The following is a 15,926-nucleotide window of genomic DNA, read 5'->3' as shown; positions in this document are numbered from 1 at the left end:
AGTTTGATCTTACAGATCATATTGTCAAATACTGCATCTTTATTAGCTTTAATTTGATCTTGTAGATCATATTGTTAAGTACTGCATCTTTATCATGACATGTTTTATCGAATAACTAGCTATCTATGTTTAATAGCTACTATACTTCTACAGTTGTACTAGCTTGTGAATTTTTAAAAACTTGTATTGGTGATTTGGAGTTGGGATATAACAATAATATAATTTGATTATAAATTGAACGATGATAGCAAAAATTAGACGAAATAATATGTAAAAAGAGGTACCAAATAGTAAATATATATTAATTATATAAATAACGGAATATTTCATAAATTAAGGGCATTTTAGGCAGTTTGGGATGTGTATTAAATATAATACTGAAATGAAAAATTTGATAAGTGGTGTATTAACTAAATGATGTGTATTAAGATATTAGGGGTGTGTATTTAAAATTTCTCATATATATATATATATACACATTTGTAAATATACACACCCAAATAATACCTAATACATTTATGGATATAAATTAATACTAAGTAAAAATAAATAATATTCACTATATCTTTTTTATTTTTTATTTTATTTTTAAAAACCAGGTCGTCACAATGCCTATGAAACTGTAAGCTTATTTTTCCTCCCATGTCTTCATAAATTGAAGCTTTGGTACTTTCAAGTTGTTTAACATGAGGGGTCAGATTCTATTCCCTTCGGAATGTTACTTCATGCCATTGTGTGACATGTTTTTGCTGAGAATTATTTTTTGGGTTAGTGAAAACATCTATAGTAATCCCAGGGCTATTTAGAAACCTAGTATCGGGAGTTACATTTGAGCTCATCAACTTATAATAGATTCGATAATCTATCGCAAGTTTCATCATCCCTTTCTTCATAGAAATTTCATCTGTCTTAATTCTCAGTCTTAGACAGTGAGCGACATCTCTGAGATGTGTTGTGAAGTTTGGAAACACATTGAAATATGCAACTTGGTTGCGTAAGGAAGCTTCTACTGTTCCTAACAGACTTTTCTTAAAATCTGTTATTCTATCGTCTTGCAAAACACATAGAACAAAACAGTCAATTCCATCTCTAGCTAAAAGTTTTATTCCTACTTGGACTGCTCCAATATGCATATAGGAATATTTTTTCTGGAAGGCTTCACTTACTTCCTTTAGAGTTATTAATCTGATGTATGTTTCACCACCTGTGGCTAGAACAATTAATTCTAGTATCTTGAATCTGTGCGAATCCATAATGAAAGATCATTTCTTATAGATCTCATTGAATTTAAATCTAGGAGTAGATGCTTCTCGCACACTAGATTCGATTTCATTATACTCAAATTCTTGAGCGTTTATTAACTGTACCGAAATTGTGTTCCTTTTACCGAGGATTCTACTTAGCATCTTCACATCTCTCTTTGTTATAGATTTTTATGTTTTCCATTAATTCAAGTAGCTTTGGTTCACTAAACCTTAGTCTACTTTCTCCCATTGGTGAGGATGGAGGAGGAATGATGATCTTACCAGCTACATTTTGAGCTAGCGTTTCTTCATTGATCCTCTCATAACTTTCTCCTTCCTTCATCTTTTGTAGATTTGAGATCTTGTTATGTAACTCTCGAAATTGAAATTCGAGGTCTGTACCTATCTCCTGGAGATAAGCGATATTATAATTCTGTTGATGAATTATTGCCTCCACATTTTCAGCAAGTTTTTCTGTAGGATGATAAAAGCTAATAGATTTTTAACATCCTCCTGTTTTACTTTTAGATCTACTTTTTGATTCATCCTATTATGGAGATAAGTGTTTCTAAAAGCTTTTTCAAGTTTTCTTGAGTATTTCTTAGTTCCGCTTCTTGCTGATGGATATTGTTTGCAAGATTCTCAGTGCAAACTAATTTTCTTTCAATATCTATCAGATATTGCTTTTCTTTAAGATAATCTAGCTTTATTTCAAGCCTAGCAATTTTTGAATTTATTTCTTCAAGTTGATTAATCCTTAGATTAAATCTCTCGAGTTGTTCTGTAACCTTTCCCTAGATAAATGATCTAGGAACTTGATTAAGCTTGGTCTTGATAAATCAAGCTCTTCTACTCCGATTTCTCTTTGAAGACGAATATGTTCGTCGTAGAAAATATTTAATACCCTACAAACGTATTCAATGAAGTATTGATTGTCTTGAATACGCTTTGTATGAAAGCACACTTTCCACTTATTAGTTCCTTTTGCAGTACAATAAGACTGATAATTTTTAAGTTTGAATGCTCTTTTGTTTGTCAAGAGAAGCCAACTTTGTGGCATAAACCTTTTTCTTACCTGCTTTTGAGTAAAGCAGACTCTGATACTAGCTAGGGCGGATCTAACCGATGCTCAAATAATCAAGGGGTTTTTGATCTTCTTCGAAAGTCTCTTTGAGAATTTTGACTTCTTCTTCTACGTGATAGATCCTTTTCTGGATCCGATAGATAATATCCAAATAATTTTTAGTACTTCTATGAAACTTAGATTGAAGCTCTTTTAGTTTTCTTAATTTTTCTCTTTCTTTTTGTAACTCTTTATAAGACTGTCTAACTTCTGATATATAATCTAACCTGGTACAAATTGATTCTCCAATGATGAAAATTTAACTGTTTACCTTTGAGTAAAGAGGGTAGATTTATATATTTGCAGTATGTTAAATAAATAAATTCATTATTCTAGGCCCACCATGCTCCGTCAATTTTTTAAATTTCCAAAAGAAAACTAAACCGCAAGGCACAAACAATATTCTCTAAATTTGGATGCAAACCTCTTGTTGGTATCAAAATATAAGTTTGAGTATCATTCAGACCCTTTTTGAAGAGTTTTACCCTAAAAGAAAGAAAGAAACTAATACCAGCACACGTGTGAAAACAATGGCCAAAATTGTATAAAAACTTGCAAAGAAACCCCAAAAAGCTCCAAAAACAACATATAAGCCCCCGGTAGCCCTTGCCGCTTCCCCTTTCAAACTCTCGGCCTCACTCTCTTCAGTCTTCACTGTGGAGTGAGCGATGTCGACCATGGACGACGACGACGACGGTTTAGATGATTGGGAACCGGATTTCGTCGAAGCGCTCATCAAAGAGCAAGAGCGCGTCATCTCCGATTCTCAGCCGCCGTTAAAACAAGAACCGCCGTCTCCGATGATCACCTACTCGCCTCCGCGCCACCTCTCCCAGCGCTCCAACGCCGTCTCCTCTTCCTCCGCGTTGCCGCCGCGTGTTCGGAGCTCCGAAGTTGGGAGATTAAAGGTTAGGGATTCTTTCCTCCTTCTAATTAGGGATTTGTGATTTGTGGAAAAGATTTGGGTAATATATATTGGTTCTTGTGCTTTCTTTGGTTTTGCAGATGGCTGCGTCTTCTTCGGCGTTGCCTCCTTGTGCTTCGGGCTCCTTTGGGAGTGAGAAGGATCGCGAAATTGGGCGATTGAAGGTTAGGGATTTAGTGCATTGCTTCTACTTGTGTCTGTATATGAAAAGTGGAAGTATATTAGTGACTTAGCGTCAAGCTTTATGTAGCATTGGCTGTAGTTAACTGAAATTTTTTGATTAGTTAGGAAATGCAGGATTGTTCTCTTAGAGATTATTGTTGCTGAAAAAGAAAATGTTATTCTTTTCTGGTTAGACATTAAGTGTTTTTGGCTATTGTTGGTGTTATGAAGTGGGTTCGAAGAGCCATGAGTTCTTGTATACCTTCGTTTTCTTGCATTCCAAAGAACATAATTCTCCCTGATTTTATATAGTTTTTGATTTTCTGGGATGGAATAATATATGTTTTCTTCTTGTTTCCTTACTAAAGTTGATGAATGTCAATTGCAGAAGGAGCTTGGGGATGTCTTGAAGCGGCTTTCAGATTATGTAAGTCTTTTTGTGTGTTTCTATCTCTATTCATGGCATAATGAGGGTCTTGCTCTTCGTTTTGTAATCATATTTTGGCCTACTCATATATATATTTCCTGTAGGTGAAGTTTTTCTTATATTTGCTATATGTTCTAGTCATGTTAGTTCCATTGTACCTTTTTCTGTATTCAAGTATGTACATGAGTTTATCAGCTGAGCTTTTAACTAATAATAATTGGCAGTACAGAGATCCGCATGCATTTTTTCTTTTCCTTTTTTTTTGTTTTGTATGCTTTCATTTATGTCCGGTGTATACTTTTTTTTTTTGTAATAAAGTCCAGTGTATACTATGAAGTCAAGATTTGTTTAAAATGGGGGTGTTCTGTCCTGCTTTTTTCTATTTGCTACTTTGCCAGTGTTGCATCTGAAGTTGCATTCAGTTTTCTATTTCTGATAGGATCCTCTTTCTCATTATTATCTGTGAGATAATTCTTGTCATCTGTATTCAATAAATATTCTTATACTTGCAGGAACAAGAGTGCTCCAAACTGAAGAGAGAAAGAGACAGAAAAGATGAACAGCTTCAGTTTGTAATCTCAAGGAATGAAAAGAAAGATGGAGCTGACAGGATCTCTGATTGTGCAAATTTGTAAGTATAACCTTTTTTCACAGGGCATCAATCTTATATGGTGTAAGTTCATATTTAAAAAGCAATGGTATTCTAGTCTACTGCCCATTGTTTGGTATACTAATGACCCTGAGGGGTGCATGTATCTTATTTCTATTCAAGGTCCCATGGTGGCAGGGAATCTTCTGTACAATTACAAATGGCAAGAACTTCAAGTCATCACCCTAGCTCTCGGGGTCTTATTGGTGAGATGAGTTAGAAATCACCGTCAATCAATTTTGTTTCTTGTCGTCATACTTTTCTTACATGTTTATTTATTTTGCTTTCTGCTAGGTGTGTCAACCTCTAAATCTGCAGGCATTCAAACTGATGAAATTACTGCCTCTGCCCAACCAATACAAAATGATGACCACCATGTATCTGATAACCTCTCCAAGAAATTGCTAGCTGTCTGGGGATCTCCAAATGAACAAGAGCTGGGGAAAAATGTAATTTCCAATTTGCTTAAGGCATGCCAAACAGATTTCCATTCTCTTTCTGGGTGCATTGGCATGAATATATCCTCCAAACTGGGAATGGACACTGTAGTAGCTTCACAGAATATGCACGATCATAAACCAGAAGTTGCAAAAGTATCTCATCTTTATTCGGTCTTGACCGAGGTACTCTTATATCATTCAATTATATGTAATTCTTTTTAGACTGGAAATATCTTCACCCCTAGCTTACAAATCAAGTTCCAAATTATATTTTCTTGGAAAGTTCTACTGAACCTTAGATGTGTTGGTTATGGTCTGGATGTGCTATCGAAGTTTCCAAGGTTTAAGATAGTTTTGGGAGGGATTAGATTGGAGGGTAGACATCTTTTATTGTTTATGCTATCACCTCAAAAGTTAAATGCATAAGAATGAGAAAATTGAATGTTTTTTGACTAGCAATAAACAATTGTATTTAAAAAATGGTTTAGCCACATATGTTCCTGGCATCATGTCATGTTTTGTAGGTTGATACAGAAATAGAGTAATGAACCTGCCAATATTCCTTGTATGGCTTCTTTTGGATTGAACTTCTATTTTGACATCCATATATTTACTGGGTTTGGCTTTGGTTCATGGATAATACATGATGGGTTGTGGCACTATGTTATGTTCAAAACCAATCTAATATTATGCTGTATGTCACTAATGGGTACCATTCTTTCTTATTGTGTAACGTTGTCTGAAGTAGGTCAACAGATGTTCTTTGGTAGAATTGCTCTTCACGATTGAGCTATTATCTTATAGGTGACATAATAAACAGGAGAACGATTGTTAGATATATTCATTAGTGATGTTGAATCCCTTATTATGTTGCATGAGTTTTGTTCAGCTTTCATTTGATTGTGGTATTGTAGGTCAATAATGGAATGATAAAGTTGGATGCTCTGTTTCAACCACTAGTCGACCTCTGCAGTCTTCAAAATGTGAGTTGAATAGTTAATATTCTCTGATTCCTTGAACCAATTGTCTTGTTCTAACTTTTAAACAGAAACTACTATCACTACTATCAGTACTGTCAATATCTTCAACTTTTAACTGTTGATACAAAACTTGAGACTGATAACTGTTCTTCTCTGTGTATATATACATATACATATGAATACATACAGTGACTTTCCCATAATGTTAACTGTAGTGGCAACCTTATATTGCCTTGCGTCATCTGCAAGACATTGTTAACAATTGATTACTGGTTTCTTCCTTCTCTAGCAGTTTTCCTCCTTTATTACAAAATGATGTTTTTTTTTGGGACTGAGTATTCATGCTTGTGAGCTTTTTTTATTTTTTATTTTTACCTTTTTCTTATCATCCTATGCTACATTAGGGACTGTAAAAATAACATTACAAACTACTTATATCTATTTTTTTTTCTGTAATGTTTTTAGTCCACTATTGCAAGTGTTTCATTCAGTTCTTTCAGTCTGATTGTCACATTTTTTGACGATTTGGTTCTTTTTGGTATAGGTTGTCACTGTCCAGGCATCTCTACATATACTACATGTGTTTCTTAAGCACCTTCTAAGTCTAGAAAGGCATGTAGAAGGAAGGTACATATACTCTGCTTCATATAAACCTCTTGTGTTCCTTACGATTATGCTGGAGCTAGAAATGTATCGGTTGTATATGCTATTGATGATTCATCCCTTTGACCATGTCTTTGTGGTTTTTAATGATTCTCTGTTAGAATATTTATTATTGACTAATATGGCTTGATCGATATGTGATGGTGGGTGGATAAGCTGGTCTCATTGATTTATCAGACAGAGCATGAACACTCTTGGGCCTTGGTTGTTTTGATTTATTGTGATAGGAGAAACAAATATATGGGATATACGTCTTTTGTTGCCTTTTTAAATCTACTCAAATATATTTCCTACATATTTGTTTGGCGGGGGATATCATGATTATCTTGTCATTTGTTGTTGTTGTTTGTTTGTTTGTTATTTTAGTTTTTTTTTTCTTTTTTTCTTTTTGTGAGTGTTTTCGCATGCTTATGAACTTTGATTTGATCTTTCCAGTGCACTCTACTCAGGGTCAATGTCATCATAGAGGGACTCGTAAGAAGGAATCAGACATCTTATGTGGACTCTCTTCCATTTGGAATGGATTTTTATGCTGAAACTGAAACGAAGAGTGAAGATTGGAACAATGGTGTTTCAACTTTGGTTTCTCGCATAGACTGGGATTTGCTTTTTGAGTTGATTGTACAAATTGCCACGAGGAATACAGAACACTGCGTAAGGCTACAAGCAGTGTCCATTATGAATGTCATTGTAATGAAAAGTAATGCCTTTATGGAGAGGGAAAAGTAAGAATAAAATTATTCTCTTTCTATCAAAATATCTATCTGTTACTTTTTCACATTGTCTAAATGAAGTTTCATTGGAGACAGGTTTGGCCGGACACTGGTGTTTGAATTCATAGCAAAATTGCTTGCAAAGGAAGCTGGTTTTGAGGTGCGAAAACAAGCCGTGCAACTTCTGTATTTGCTACTAAATTGTAAGTTCTACATCTGTTTTGCTTTTGTCTGGTCCAACTTTTATTTTGCTCTTTCATTTTGTTCTTTTTTGCGTAATAAATTGCAAGGAGGCATAGCTTAGTATTATTATAATTGATATCCTTGTGCGAAATTTTCTATGGGAACTTGTTGCGATTTACTTTACATATACTGAAACAATGGATCCCCATAGTGGGTGGATACAATTTCTTCTTCATGGTAAACTTTCAAAGCAGTATATTTTGCAATCAAACAAAATATCAAAAGTAGAACTTTTACAATCAAACAACTAAACTATTATAGTTACATTTTAGACTCTTCTAAAATACTGCAGCCTTTTCAATGTAACTATTATAGTTTATTATTGTTATTATAAATTTATTATAGATATCATGTGCGGAATTTACCATGGGAACTTGTTGCGATTTATTTGTTTTTCAACAGTGTTTTACAGATACTGAGGAAATGTGTCACCATAGTGTGTGGACAAGATATCTTTCTCGTAGTAAATCTCAATGCAGTTAGAAAGAAAAACTCTAGCAACAAACAAGCCAACTATGTTATTCACATGTTAGGCTCTTCTAAATTACTACTGCTTTCCCAATGTGACTACCATATTTTGGTTGAGAAAGCTGTCCAGTAAAAGGAATGCTAACTCCTAAAACACAAGGAAAGTGTTGCCCGTAATAACCATCACATTTTGACTTTATCCCTTAGTCCCCACTTCCAGCCGTACCTTCTGAAAATCAATTTAATCTGTCTGGCACTTTTCTTGGATAATAGTCATAATACCATCATCTTAGGTTATGTGACTAATTACAAATTGATCTAGTTACATTTCTATTTGTGGTGACTATATGTTTGATGACAGAGTGTTTGTGATACCTTTCTTTTGGGATTCCTCAAATGTTAAACACTACTTTTCTTTTTTTCTTATTGTAACCTGTGACCTTTTCCTTTTACCGCTTGTGTATGTCGGTCCTGTGAAGCATGAAAGTAATGATGGGAGCTGACCAACTCAGCTCTTTGTCTTGAACTTCTAGAGTTAGACACATGCTTTATTGATTCCTGCTGTTTATGTACTGCCATTCTTGTCTCAAACCCTGAACAGCTTATTGGTCTTTGCTTAATTGAAGGTCCTAAAATACTGGTCAAATTCTGTGCCGGTTATGAACAGGAGAAGGATGTTGGTGCTATGGATGAAAATGCAGATGCTTTGACTTTTGAAAAGTACTGTATGATTTTTCAAGGATTGGCAGACTGTCTAGCTTGCCGTGGACACTGTCTAGAGGTAAATGACTTCTTCTCACTCACTCTCTCTTTCTCTCTCTCTGTTTTTCTTTTTATTATAATTTTATTTTATTTATTTATTTATTTTTTTGCTTTGTAAAGCTGTATGCGCATACTCACCTGTTTTCTGTGAAAGAAACGTGTAATAGAAATGAGTTGGCATACTTATCTGATAGTGTCACTAGAGACCAGGTTATGTGACATAATTTATTTGAAAAATGATTATAGTGTCACTAGAGTCAGGTGATCTGACATAATTTATTTGAAAAGTGAGTTGTCAAATAAGATAGGACAATAAGGGATGTGTTTGATTGCACTCTCATCTCTTTGATCTTACAAAACTTTGTGTTGCTCGTATTCTATCTTTTAGTTATATTTTTCAGATTACGGACCATTTAATTATTCCTGAAGTTGGCCCCATCCGTTCAAAGGCTACTTGACAATTTTTAGGAAACTTGTGTTTACATTTTACTTTTTTCATTGTTAAAAGAGAATTGGAGTTTTTATTAAGTCAGGCTATGTATTTTAGAAATTTCATAATGAGGTGTCAAAGCTTTTATGTTTTACTCAAAAGAGAATAGAGGCCTCATACAAATACTCAAGCCTCATCTTAGATTGTCATGTAGCTGTAGAAGTGGATCGTTAAGTCTTTAAATTTGTACGACACAATGCTGCAGTTCATGTTGTATGACTTGGACTGCACATTGATGCCTGGTTGTAGTGTATGATTTCCTGTAAAAGTTAAGAGCAGCCTATATATTTAATGTGAGAGATTAAGAGGACCCTTGCTGAAATCTCTACGTGAGGAGGTTCAAGCTAATAAATATGCTCAAACCTCATCTTAGAATGTCATGTAGCTTTAGAAGTGGATCGTTAAGTCTTTAAATTTGTACGACACGATGCTGCAGTTCATGTTATATGACTTGGATTGCACGTTGTTGCCTGGTTGTAGTGTCTGATTTCCTGTAAAAGTTAAGAGCAGCCTATTTATTTATTTAATGTGAGATAAAGAGGACCCTTTCTGAAATCTCGACATGAGGAGGTTCAAGCTAATAAATGTTAATGACATGCTTGTGCTGCATTATAACAATATTGTGGCCCTGTGACTGTCAGATGGCTGCTTCCCATGTCATGGTATGTATATTATATCGAACTTGTCAAAAAGTTGGGCGCTGTAGGTTGCCGTTTTTACTCTTACCTGAGCCTTTTACTTCTGTTGGCTGGCTGGAAACTGGGTTTGTTCTGTCTTATTATGTATATTGTTGGACTTGTGAAAAAGTTAAGAGGCTGTAGGTTCTTGTTTTTATGTTTACCGTCTTTTGGTTGGCTGGAAGGTGGGTTTGTTGACTTGTTCTGAAGTTGGTGGATTGTGCAATGCACTCCCACTCCATTCACATTCTTGTCAATAATTTGTTGAATCACATTCCTCTCTTGTCAATCATATCTGTCGTAAAGGTTATGTGTCTTGTTGGTTCATCAGAGGCCTTGTCGGCCTATGAGCTACATGGTGGAGGTAGTTCTGTCCTTTCCAATTTCAAAATATCTCTGACCCTAGTGAAGGAGGGTTTTGAACATTTGATCTTATCCCTAGAGTTAAAGGTTCATTTTTAATGATAGTACCAAATATTGATGGCTTTTATATGGTTGTACTTTCAGGAGTTGATACTTTGCCGGAATGCTGTTCTTTTACTGGCTTTCCTAGCCTCATCTGGAAAATCGGGCTTTGAAATAATTGCGACTCACAAGCTGCTTCAAGATGCAAACTTTCTGATGTTAATATTACAAGTTTTGGCAGCAGAAGTAGATCAGACAGCTGTTAAGACGGAGCAACAACAACTGCTATACAAAGAAAGGTATTTAATAACTGGGCGTGTGTGTCTCGGAATCTGTGTTCTGATATTGTTACTTAGATGCAGGAATCACATATTCATAGTTGTGCATTATTTTGTTAAGTTCTATATGTGCCTTATCAAAACTTGTCTCACAGAAGTCTTTGATTTCATGATTCCACTAATGCCACTCGTATTGATTTGTAGTTCACAAATAAAATTTAACATGTTCCTGGTTGTATGCTAGTTGAACTAAAATGCCATTGAATAGCCTTATAGTTTCTCTACTCACAATTCTAGTAAGACTTTAATAGTGTATTACAAATGTTATCCCACGTATTTGCAAAAATTGGGTTGTTTGGTCTTGCAAGGATATTTCGTGTCTTTTTATGGAACAGATACATTTCTTTATATATGAATCTGATGAAATCATGTCTTTGTTAAATGTTGCTTATATTGTGTGTCGTTATGTTGCTACATAGGACCTTGCTGATAAGGGAGGCCCTGATATTGCTCAACAGATTGGCTTCAAACCCGTCATATTCTGCAACTGTCTTGCGTGTACTAACAAGCAGCAGAGACATGGCCAGTTTGGCTATTGATGTTGCAAGCAGGTTGTCCCGGAAAGACCAGATATATGAGAAGGTTGATAGCAGGCCTGAATCTGATATTGGTGACCTTGCTCGAGTCTTTAAGAAAAGGGTGTTCACATATTTAGGTGATAACATATCTTAAAACCCTTTGTGCACTTTTAGTACACATTTTTGTAAATTCTAGGTATCAGCAGTATACAAGTTGCCACCCGAGCTGTGCAGTGCAAATTCTTAGAATGACCCTTTAGCCGGAAATTTTGTTACATGCCGGCACCAGTCAGCTGGAGAGTTTTGTGGGGTCTCACTCATTGTATGATGGAATTGTTGTAATGATCATATACTTGGGTACTGTATATATAACAGAATTAGCTTCTAATGGTTACTATGGTTGTACTTCACGCGCATCTTTTCATTAGGCCATTTGTTACTGTTATTTACAGTAGGAACGAGCCAATGGTACTTACAAAACCCATCATAATTCATACGACTAATTAGCTATAAAGACCATCAAGATAAGACTACCAACTACACAACGCAATTCTGTACAAAGATGCCTCTGGCATTGTGGATTTACCTAACCAAAATGTCGTCTATGATATCAGCTAGTATTCACACAGAACAAGTATATGAATATTGCAATAGTATTTAGAGAGGCAGCATGATTCCCAGCTCAAGGTTTGATGAATTACTTCCAACAATTCAATCGAGTTTCGAGTTCGTGGCTGAAGAAGTTTCCGGGGAGGCGAGTATTTCCGGGGAGGGGACAATACTCCCCTCCCAGTGGCTTCTCTCCAGTAGGTTAAGTAAACTTCTGGAACATGCGAGACTCTACAATTATATTTTCCATCCGAACGCATCGACTTAAGCACATCCATTGTGCATCATGGTTCATACCCAGGTATTCTCAAAAAAAGAAAAAAAAGAAAAAAAAAGAAGAAGGTTCATACCCAGGTATTGGGTTGCTTTACAAGCAAAAGATATCAGTGACTCAGAGTGGCCGGTGAGCTGTGGTACGTTGGTATTTGGGATAACTGACAGTGTAGAGGTCACAAGTTAAAGTCACAGTAGCATCAAGGAAGAGGTGGAGGGTTAAAATTGTAGTTTGCACTCGATAGACAAAAAAAAGTATCAGAGTGGATTCGGAAGGGGCGAGTAGCAGGAGGAAAGTAGATCATTCGTAGTCTACAATTGAGAATCTGAACAACACACATGGAAGTTAAAACAATAGAATCTTGCAGCAAACAATCAACAACTCAGAGCAATTGACAACATAGCCATACATGAGTGATCAATGGCATCGCCAACCAATTACACAAGCTGGAAAATTTACATAGTATGAGGGTAGAATTTACAATTTAAATACAACATCATCAATAACAAATCCAAGATCACTTCAAACTAGTTTCAAGTTCATGGCTCTTCATGACAGAGCTAGGCTTATCATGGGGAAAGTTTTTCTACTTCACTAAAACCCTCTAGAGGATAGACCACCCATCCACACTCTGTCCAGTAGGTGAAACAGACAACCGTGATGTGTGCGACTTTCCAATAGTCATTGTCTTTCTCGTGTGGACGTAGTGTTTCGATTAATGTTTCTGGCATATCAACAAATTCAAGAACCTTCAACTTGCTCAGGTGTTCAATGCCTGATGGGACCTTCTGCAATAATTTGCAGCGCTTGATAATTAGCTTTTTCACTGAAGGCATTGCTCCCAACTGGACCTGTATACATTTAAGCCCCTCAAATTCGGCGATACCCAAATGTTTGAGCTTCTTAAACCCTCCAGCTTCAAAGCATAATGTGTCTCCTTCAAACGCACGAGATAGTTCGAGGTGTAGCAGATTGGGCAAATATTGAAGGAATACAAGCGGATCATCCTTCAACCTGCTCCATTTCAGATATAACCTGACAAGGCTATGCAGAGAAGGAATCCAGCGAGGTATTGTCTCCAACCGTCCTAGCAAGTAGAGGCGCTGCAGTAGAGGAGGAGAACAAAGATGCTGCAGATCAATGATCTCATCCTCTTCTACTGAAGTTATGGACAACGCACAAAGTTTGTTCAGCTTTTCAATCGATGAGCAAAGAACTTTTCCATCTTCTTTCCTCATCTGTACAATGCCTAACCTTCTCAGCTGAACTAGGTTCCCCAGCTCTCTTAATATGGCACCACCATCTTCGTTTGCCTTGATGAAACAGAGCTTTTGAAGGGATGTCAAAGCCCCGATTTTCGCAAGTACCTTGAAACCATATTTTGTGTGAAAGTCCATATAAGGGCCAGATTTGTAACGATATACCAGGAGATGACGTAGATGTTTGAGCTTCAAGATTTCAAAAGGGAGTTCGGTAACCAGAGAATGTTTAAGATTCAAGGTCTGCAGGTTCTGAAGCTTCCCAATGAACCTTGGTATGGTTTTCACCTTGGTACCTTTCAAACTCAGGTACTTCAAGAAGAAAAGGTTGAAAACATCAACGGGGAAAACATTTAGAGAGGCATTTTGCAAGTCCAAGACATTAAGAAGTCTGAACCCTCCAGGAAAATACTTTTGTAGTAATGGCTTCTCGGCAACTCTAAACACAAATAGAGAACGCAGTTGAGAAACACACCTGTTTTTCTGTACATATTGCACTGAGTTATGCATTGATAGGCGGCGGATTTTATCAGACCATTGCACAGGCACACTCTTTTCTTTCACAACTGTGGTGAAGTTCTGATCTCTTGACTTTGAGATGATGATCTCATGTAAAAACCCATGGATCCGACATGTTTTGATCCTTCCATCAGAACTAGTTTCAGCCACTTGTATTAGGCTTCTGTTCAAGAGTTCATGGAGATAATCATCTGCTACTTCTTCCAGTGTTCTCCCCTCTTTTGCTTCAACTAACCCCTCTGCTACCCACAACCGGATTAGCCTCATTCGTTCGATCAAATGACCCTCAGGAAAGATGCTCAGGTACAAGAAGCAGGATTTGAGGAAGTATGGCAAATCATTAAAGCTGAGTAAAAGAACCATCTTTAAATACTTCAGCTTGTCATTACCCTCAATTTCTGCCCCAAGGCTGCGGGCTACCATTTCCCACTCATCAATCCGTCTTTCATCTTTTGTAGCCAAAACTCTACCAATTGTGACAATCGCAAGTGGAAGCCCCTCACACCTACTTAAAATGTCCTTGCAAATATCCTGCAAGTGAGGAGGGCATTTGTTCAGTTGAAATACCTTTCTGCAAAAGAGATCCCAAGACTCTGCTGGAGTTACGGGCTTTATTACAAAGGTCTTACCATCAGAGAGTATGCGAGTAATAGAGGCTACTTCTGCATTTCTTGTAGTGAGCATGATTCGGCTTCCACAACCGTTGTTAGGCAGTGCAAGTTGAATAGTATCCCATTCGTATAGGTGCCATATATCATCTAAGACAATCAGATACCTCCTTTCCTGTAGCAGCTCCTTGATTGTTGCCTTCAGTTGACTATTGTCCATGTTTGCGACTACTCCTGGAACTCTTCTCCTGATTACTTTGGAGAGTTGTTGAACCATGTCTTTGAGAAGCTCTCCAGATTTGATGGATCGATTGACAGTGACCCATGCACGCACTTCAAAATGTTTTTCCACTTCTGGATCATCATATACTTGTTTTGCCAAGGTGGTTTTCCCTATTCCTCCCATTCCAGCCAAGGAAACCACTATGCGCCCAGAAGTGTCTTTACACAGCCACCCCACCAACTGATTTTTGGGCTTATGAATGCCAACAAGATCAGAATTATCTAGAAGAAGGGCATCTCCTCGATGGTCTTGCCATGTATCTTCCACACTGTCAAATCCCAGACCTTGTTCGGCTTTGATGAATTTGTGTTGGAGTCTCTTATGAACCTCTGAAATGTTCTTGACTCTGGAGTTGATGGCTTGTAATTGGGAAGCAATACGATAACAAGCTTTTGCATTCTTGATACAGCAACTCAATCTGCATAGAGAACCATAGATTCCATCCCCATGATCATGTCCGAGGAGCAAAGTGAACTCATCTAGAATGTCTTCAGCTTCATGAGCAATATCTCTGACTTGCCTAACCCAAACTTTGACTTCCTCATCGGTTTCCTGCAATGCATCTGCAGTTCTCAGGAAGGCCCTCATTCTTTCGAACTCTCCTTGAAGATTATTCGCTTCTTCTTGGACCCCTCCCAACAATACTCCCAACAGCTGTACCTCATTTTTGAAAATGGTTCCAAGTTTCTCTAGCAGAAAATTAACTGAACTCTCTGCCATAATCTTTCCTGTTTACTTTCTCGAAAAACAGACGCTGTCACTGAAATTACAAAGTGACATTGGCTGCATCCGAGTGACTCGGGCCAGTTGGCTCGTTACTCTTCTGAGTTCAATCATGGGGTTTTATACTAGTCCTTCCGCTCGTTACTCATGATATGAAACTACATACATTTAACAGCAATAGGAAACTAAATAACAGAACCCAAAAAGTAAAAGCTGACTAAATGATACAGGGAAATGTCCTGGTCATTACCTACATAAATCTAAGAACTGGTGAATTTTAATTTTTAAACTCGTAGAGGCACTTCCACGAAACCCAGTTCAGATACTTCAGTATATAAAAAATAAAGTCACACTAATATTTATACCAAGTGCAGTAGACTTTCCTGGTTAACCACCTCGTGCAGACTTTCCTGGCAAACCAAAT

At 36.8% G+C, this 15,926-nt stretch overlaps 3 protein-coding genes across 3 annotated transcripts; 2 read left to right on the top strand and 1 right to left on the bottom strand.

The window, feature by feature from the left end:
• The first annotated feature begins 3,032 nt into the window (after positions 1-3,032).
• Positions 3,033-7,338, top strand: LOC101314185. Its single transcript, XM_004300131.1, has 9 exons — positions 3,033-3,275; positions 3,373-3,456; positions 3,843-3,881; positions 4,394-4,512; positions 4,654-4,736; positions 4,825-5,153; positions 5,885-5,953; positions 6,495-6,577; positions 7,049-7,338. Exons 1-9 carry the CDS (start codon positions 3,036-3,038, stop codon positions 7,077-7,079), a joined length of 1,077 nt encoding a protein of 358 aa, XP_004300179.1. The 5' UTR covers positions 3,033-3,035; the 3' UTR covers positions 7,080-7,338.
• LOC101314861 lies at positions 7,133-11,381 on the top strand. Its single transcript, XM_004301602.1, has 5 exons — positions 7,133-7,338; positions 7,423-7,486; positions 8,639-8,818; positions 10,474-10,670; positions 11,129-11,381. The coding sequence occupies exons 1-5, from the start codon at positions 7,133-7,135 to the stop codon at positions 11,379-11,381; spliced, it is 900 nt and encodes a 299-aa protein (XP_004301650.1).
• Positions 11,382-12,679: 1,298 nt separating this feature from the next.
• Positions 12,680-15,499, bottom strand: LOC101314575 (disease resistance protein RPM1-like). Its single transcript, XM_004301601.1, has 2 exons — positions 13,845-15,499; positions 12,680-13,760 (listed from the first exon to the last, which is right to left on the bottom strand). The coding sequence occupies exons 1-2, from the start codon at positions 15,497-15,499 to the stop codon at positions 12,680-12,682; spliced, it is 2,736 nt and encodes a 911-aa protein (XP_004301649.1).
• Positions 15,500-15,926: the final 427 nt, after the last annotated feature.

Source organism: Fragaria vesca, linkage group LG5, assembly GCF_000184155.1.
Source record: "Fragaria vesca subsp. vesca linkage group LG5, FraVesHawaii_1.0, whole genome shotgun sequence".
In the NCBI taxonomy this organism is placed as follows: Eukaryota; Viridiplantae; Streptophyta; class Magnoliopsida; order Rosales; family Rosaceae; genus Fragaria; species Fragaria vesca.
Note: the sequence above shows the minus strand (reverse complement) of the source record. Positions and strands in the feature narration are given on the sequence as shown.

Bases quoted from the DNA above. Each gene is read 5' to 3' on its own strand.
- LOC101314185 (XM_004300131.1), top strand. From the start codon at position 3,036: ATGTCGACCATGGACGACGACGACGACGGTTTAGATGATTGGGAACCG. The intron at 3,882-4,393 runs GTAAGTCTTTTT...TTATACTTGCAG, and splicing joins TGAAGCGGCTTTCAGATTAT to GAACAAGAGTGCTCCAAACT. The intron at 6,578-7,048 runs GTACATATACTC...TGATCTTTCCAG, and splicing joins GAAAGGCATGTAGAAGGAAG to TGCACTCTACTCAGGGTCAA.
- LOC101314861 (XM_004301602.1), top strand. From the start codon at position 7,133: ATGGATTTTTATGCTGAAACTGAAACGAAGAGTGAAGATTGGAACAAT. The intron at 7,487-8,638 runs GTGCGAAAACAA...AACCCTGAACAG, and splicing joins CAAAGGAAGCTGGTTTTGAG to CTTATTGGTCTTTGCTTAAT. The intron at 10,671-11,128 runs GTATTTAATAAC...GTTGCTACATAG, and splicing joins CAACTGCTATACAAAGAAAG to GACCTTGCTGATAAGGGAGG.
- LOC101314575 (XM_004301601.1), bottom strand. From the start codon at position 15,499: ATGGCAGAGAGTTCAGTTAATTTTCTGCTAGAGAAACTTGGAACCATT. The intron at 13,761-13,844 runs GTGTGTTTCTCA...TGGAGGGTTCAG, and splicing joins CAATATGTACAGAAAAACAG to ACTTCTTAATGTCTTGGACT.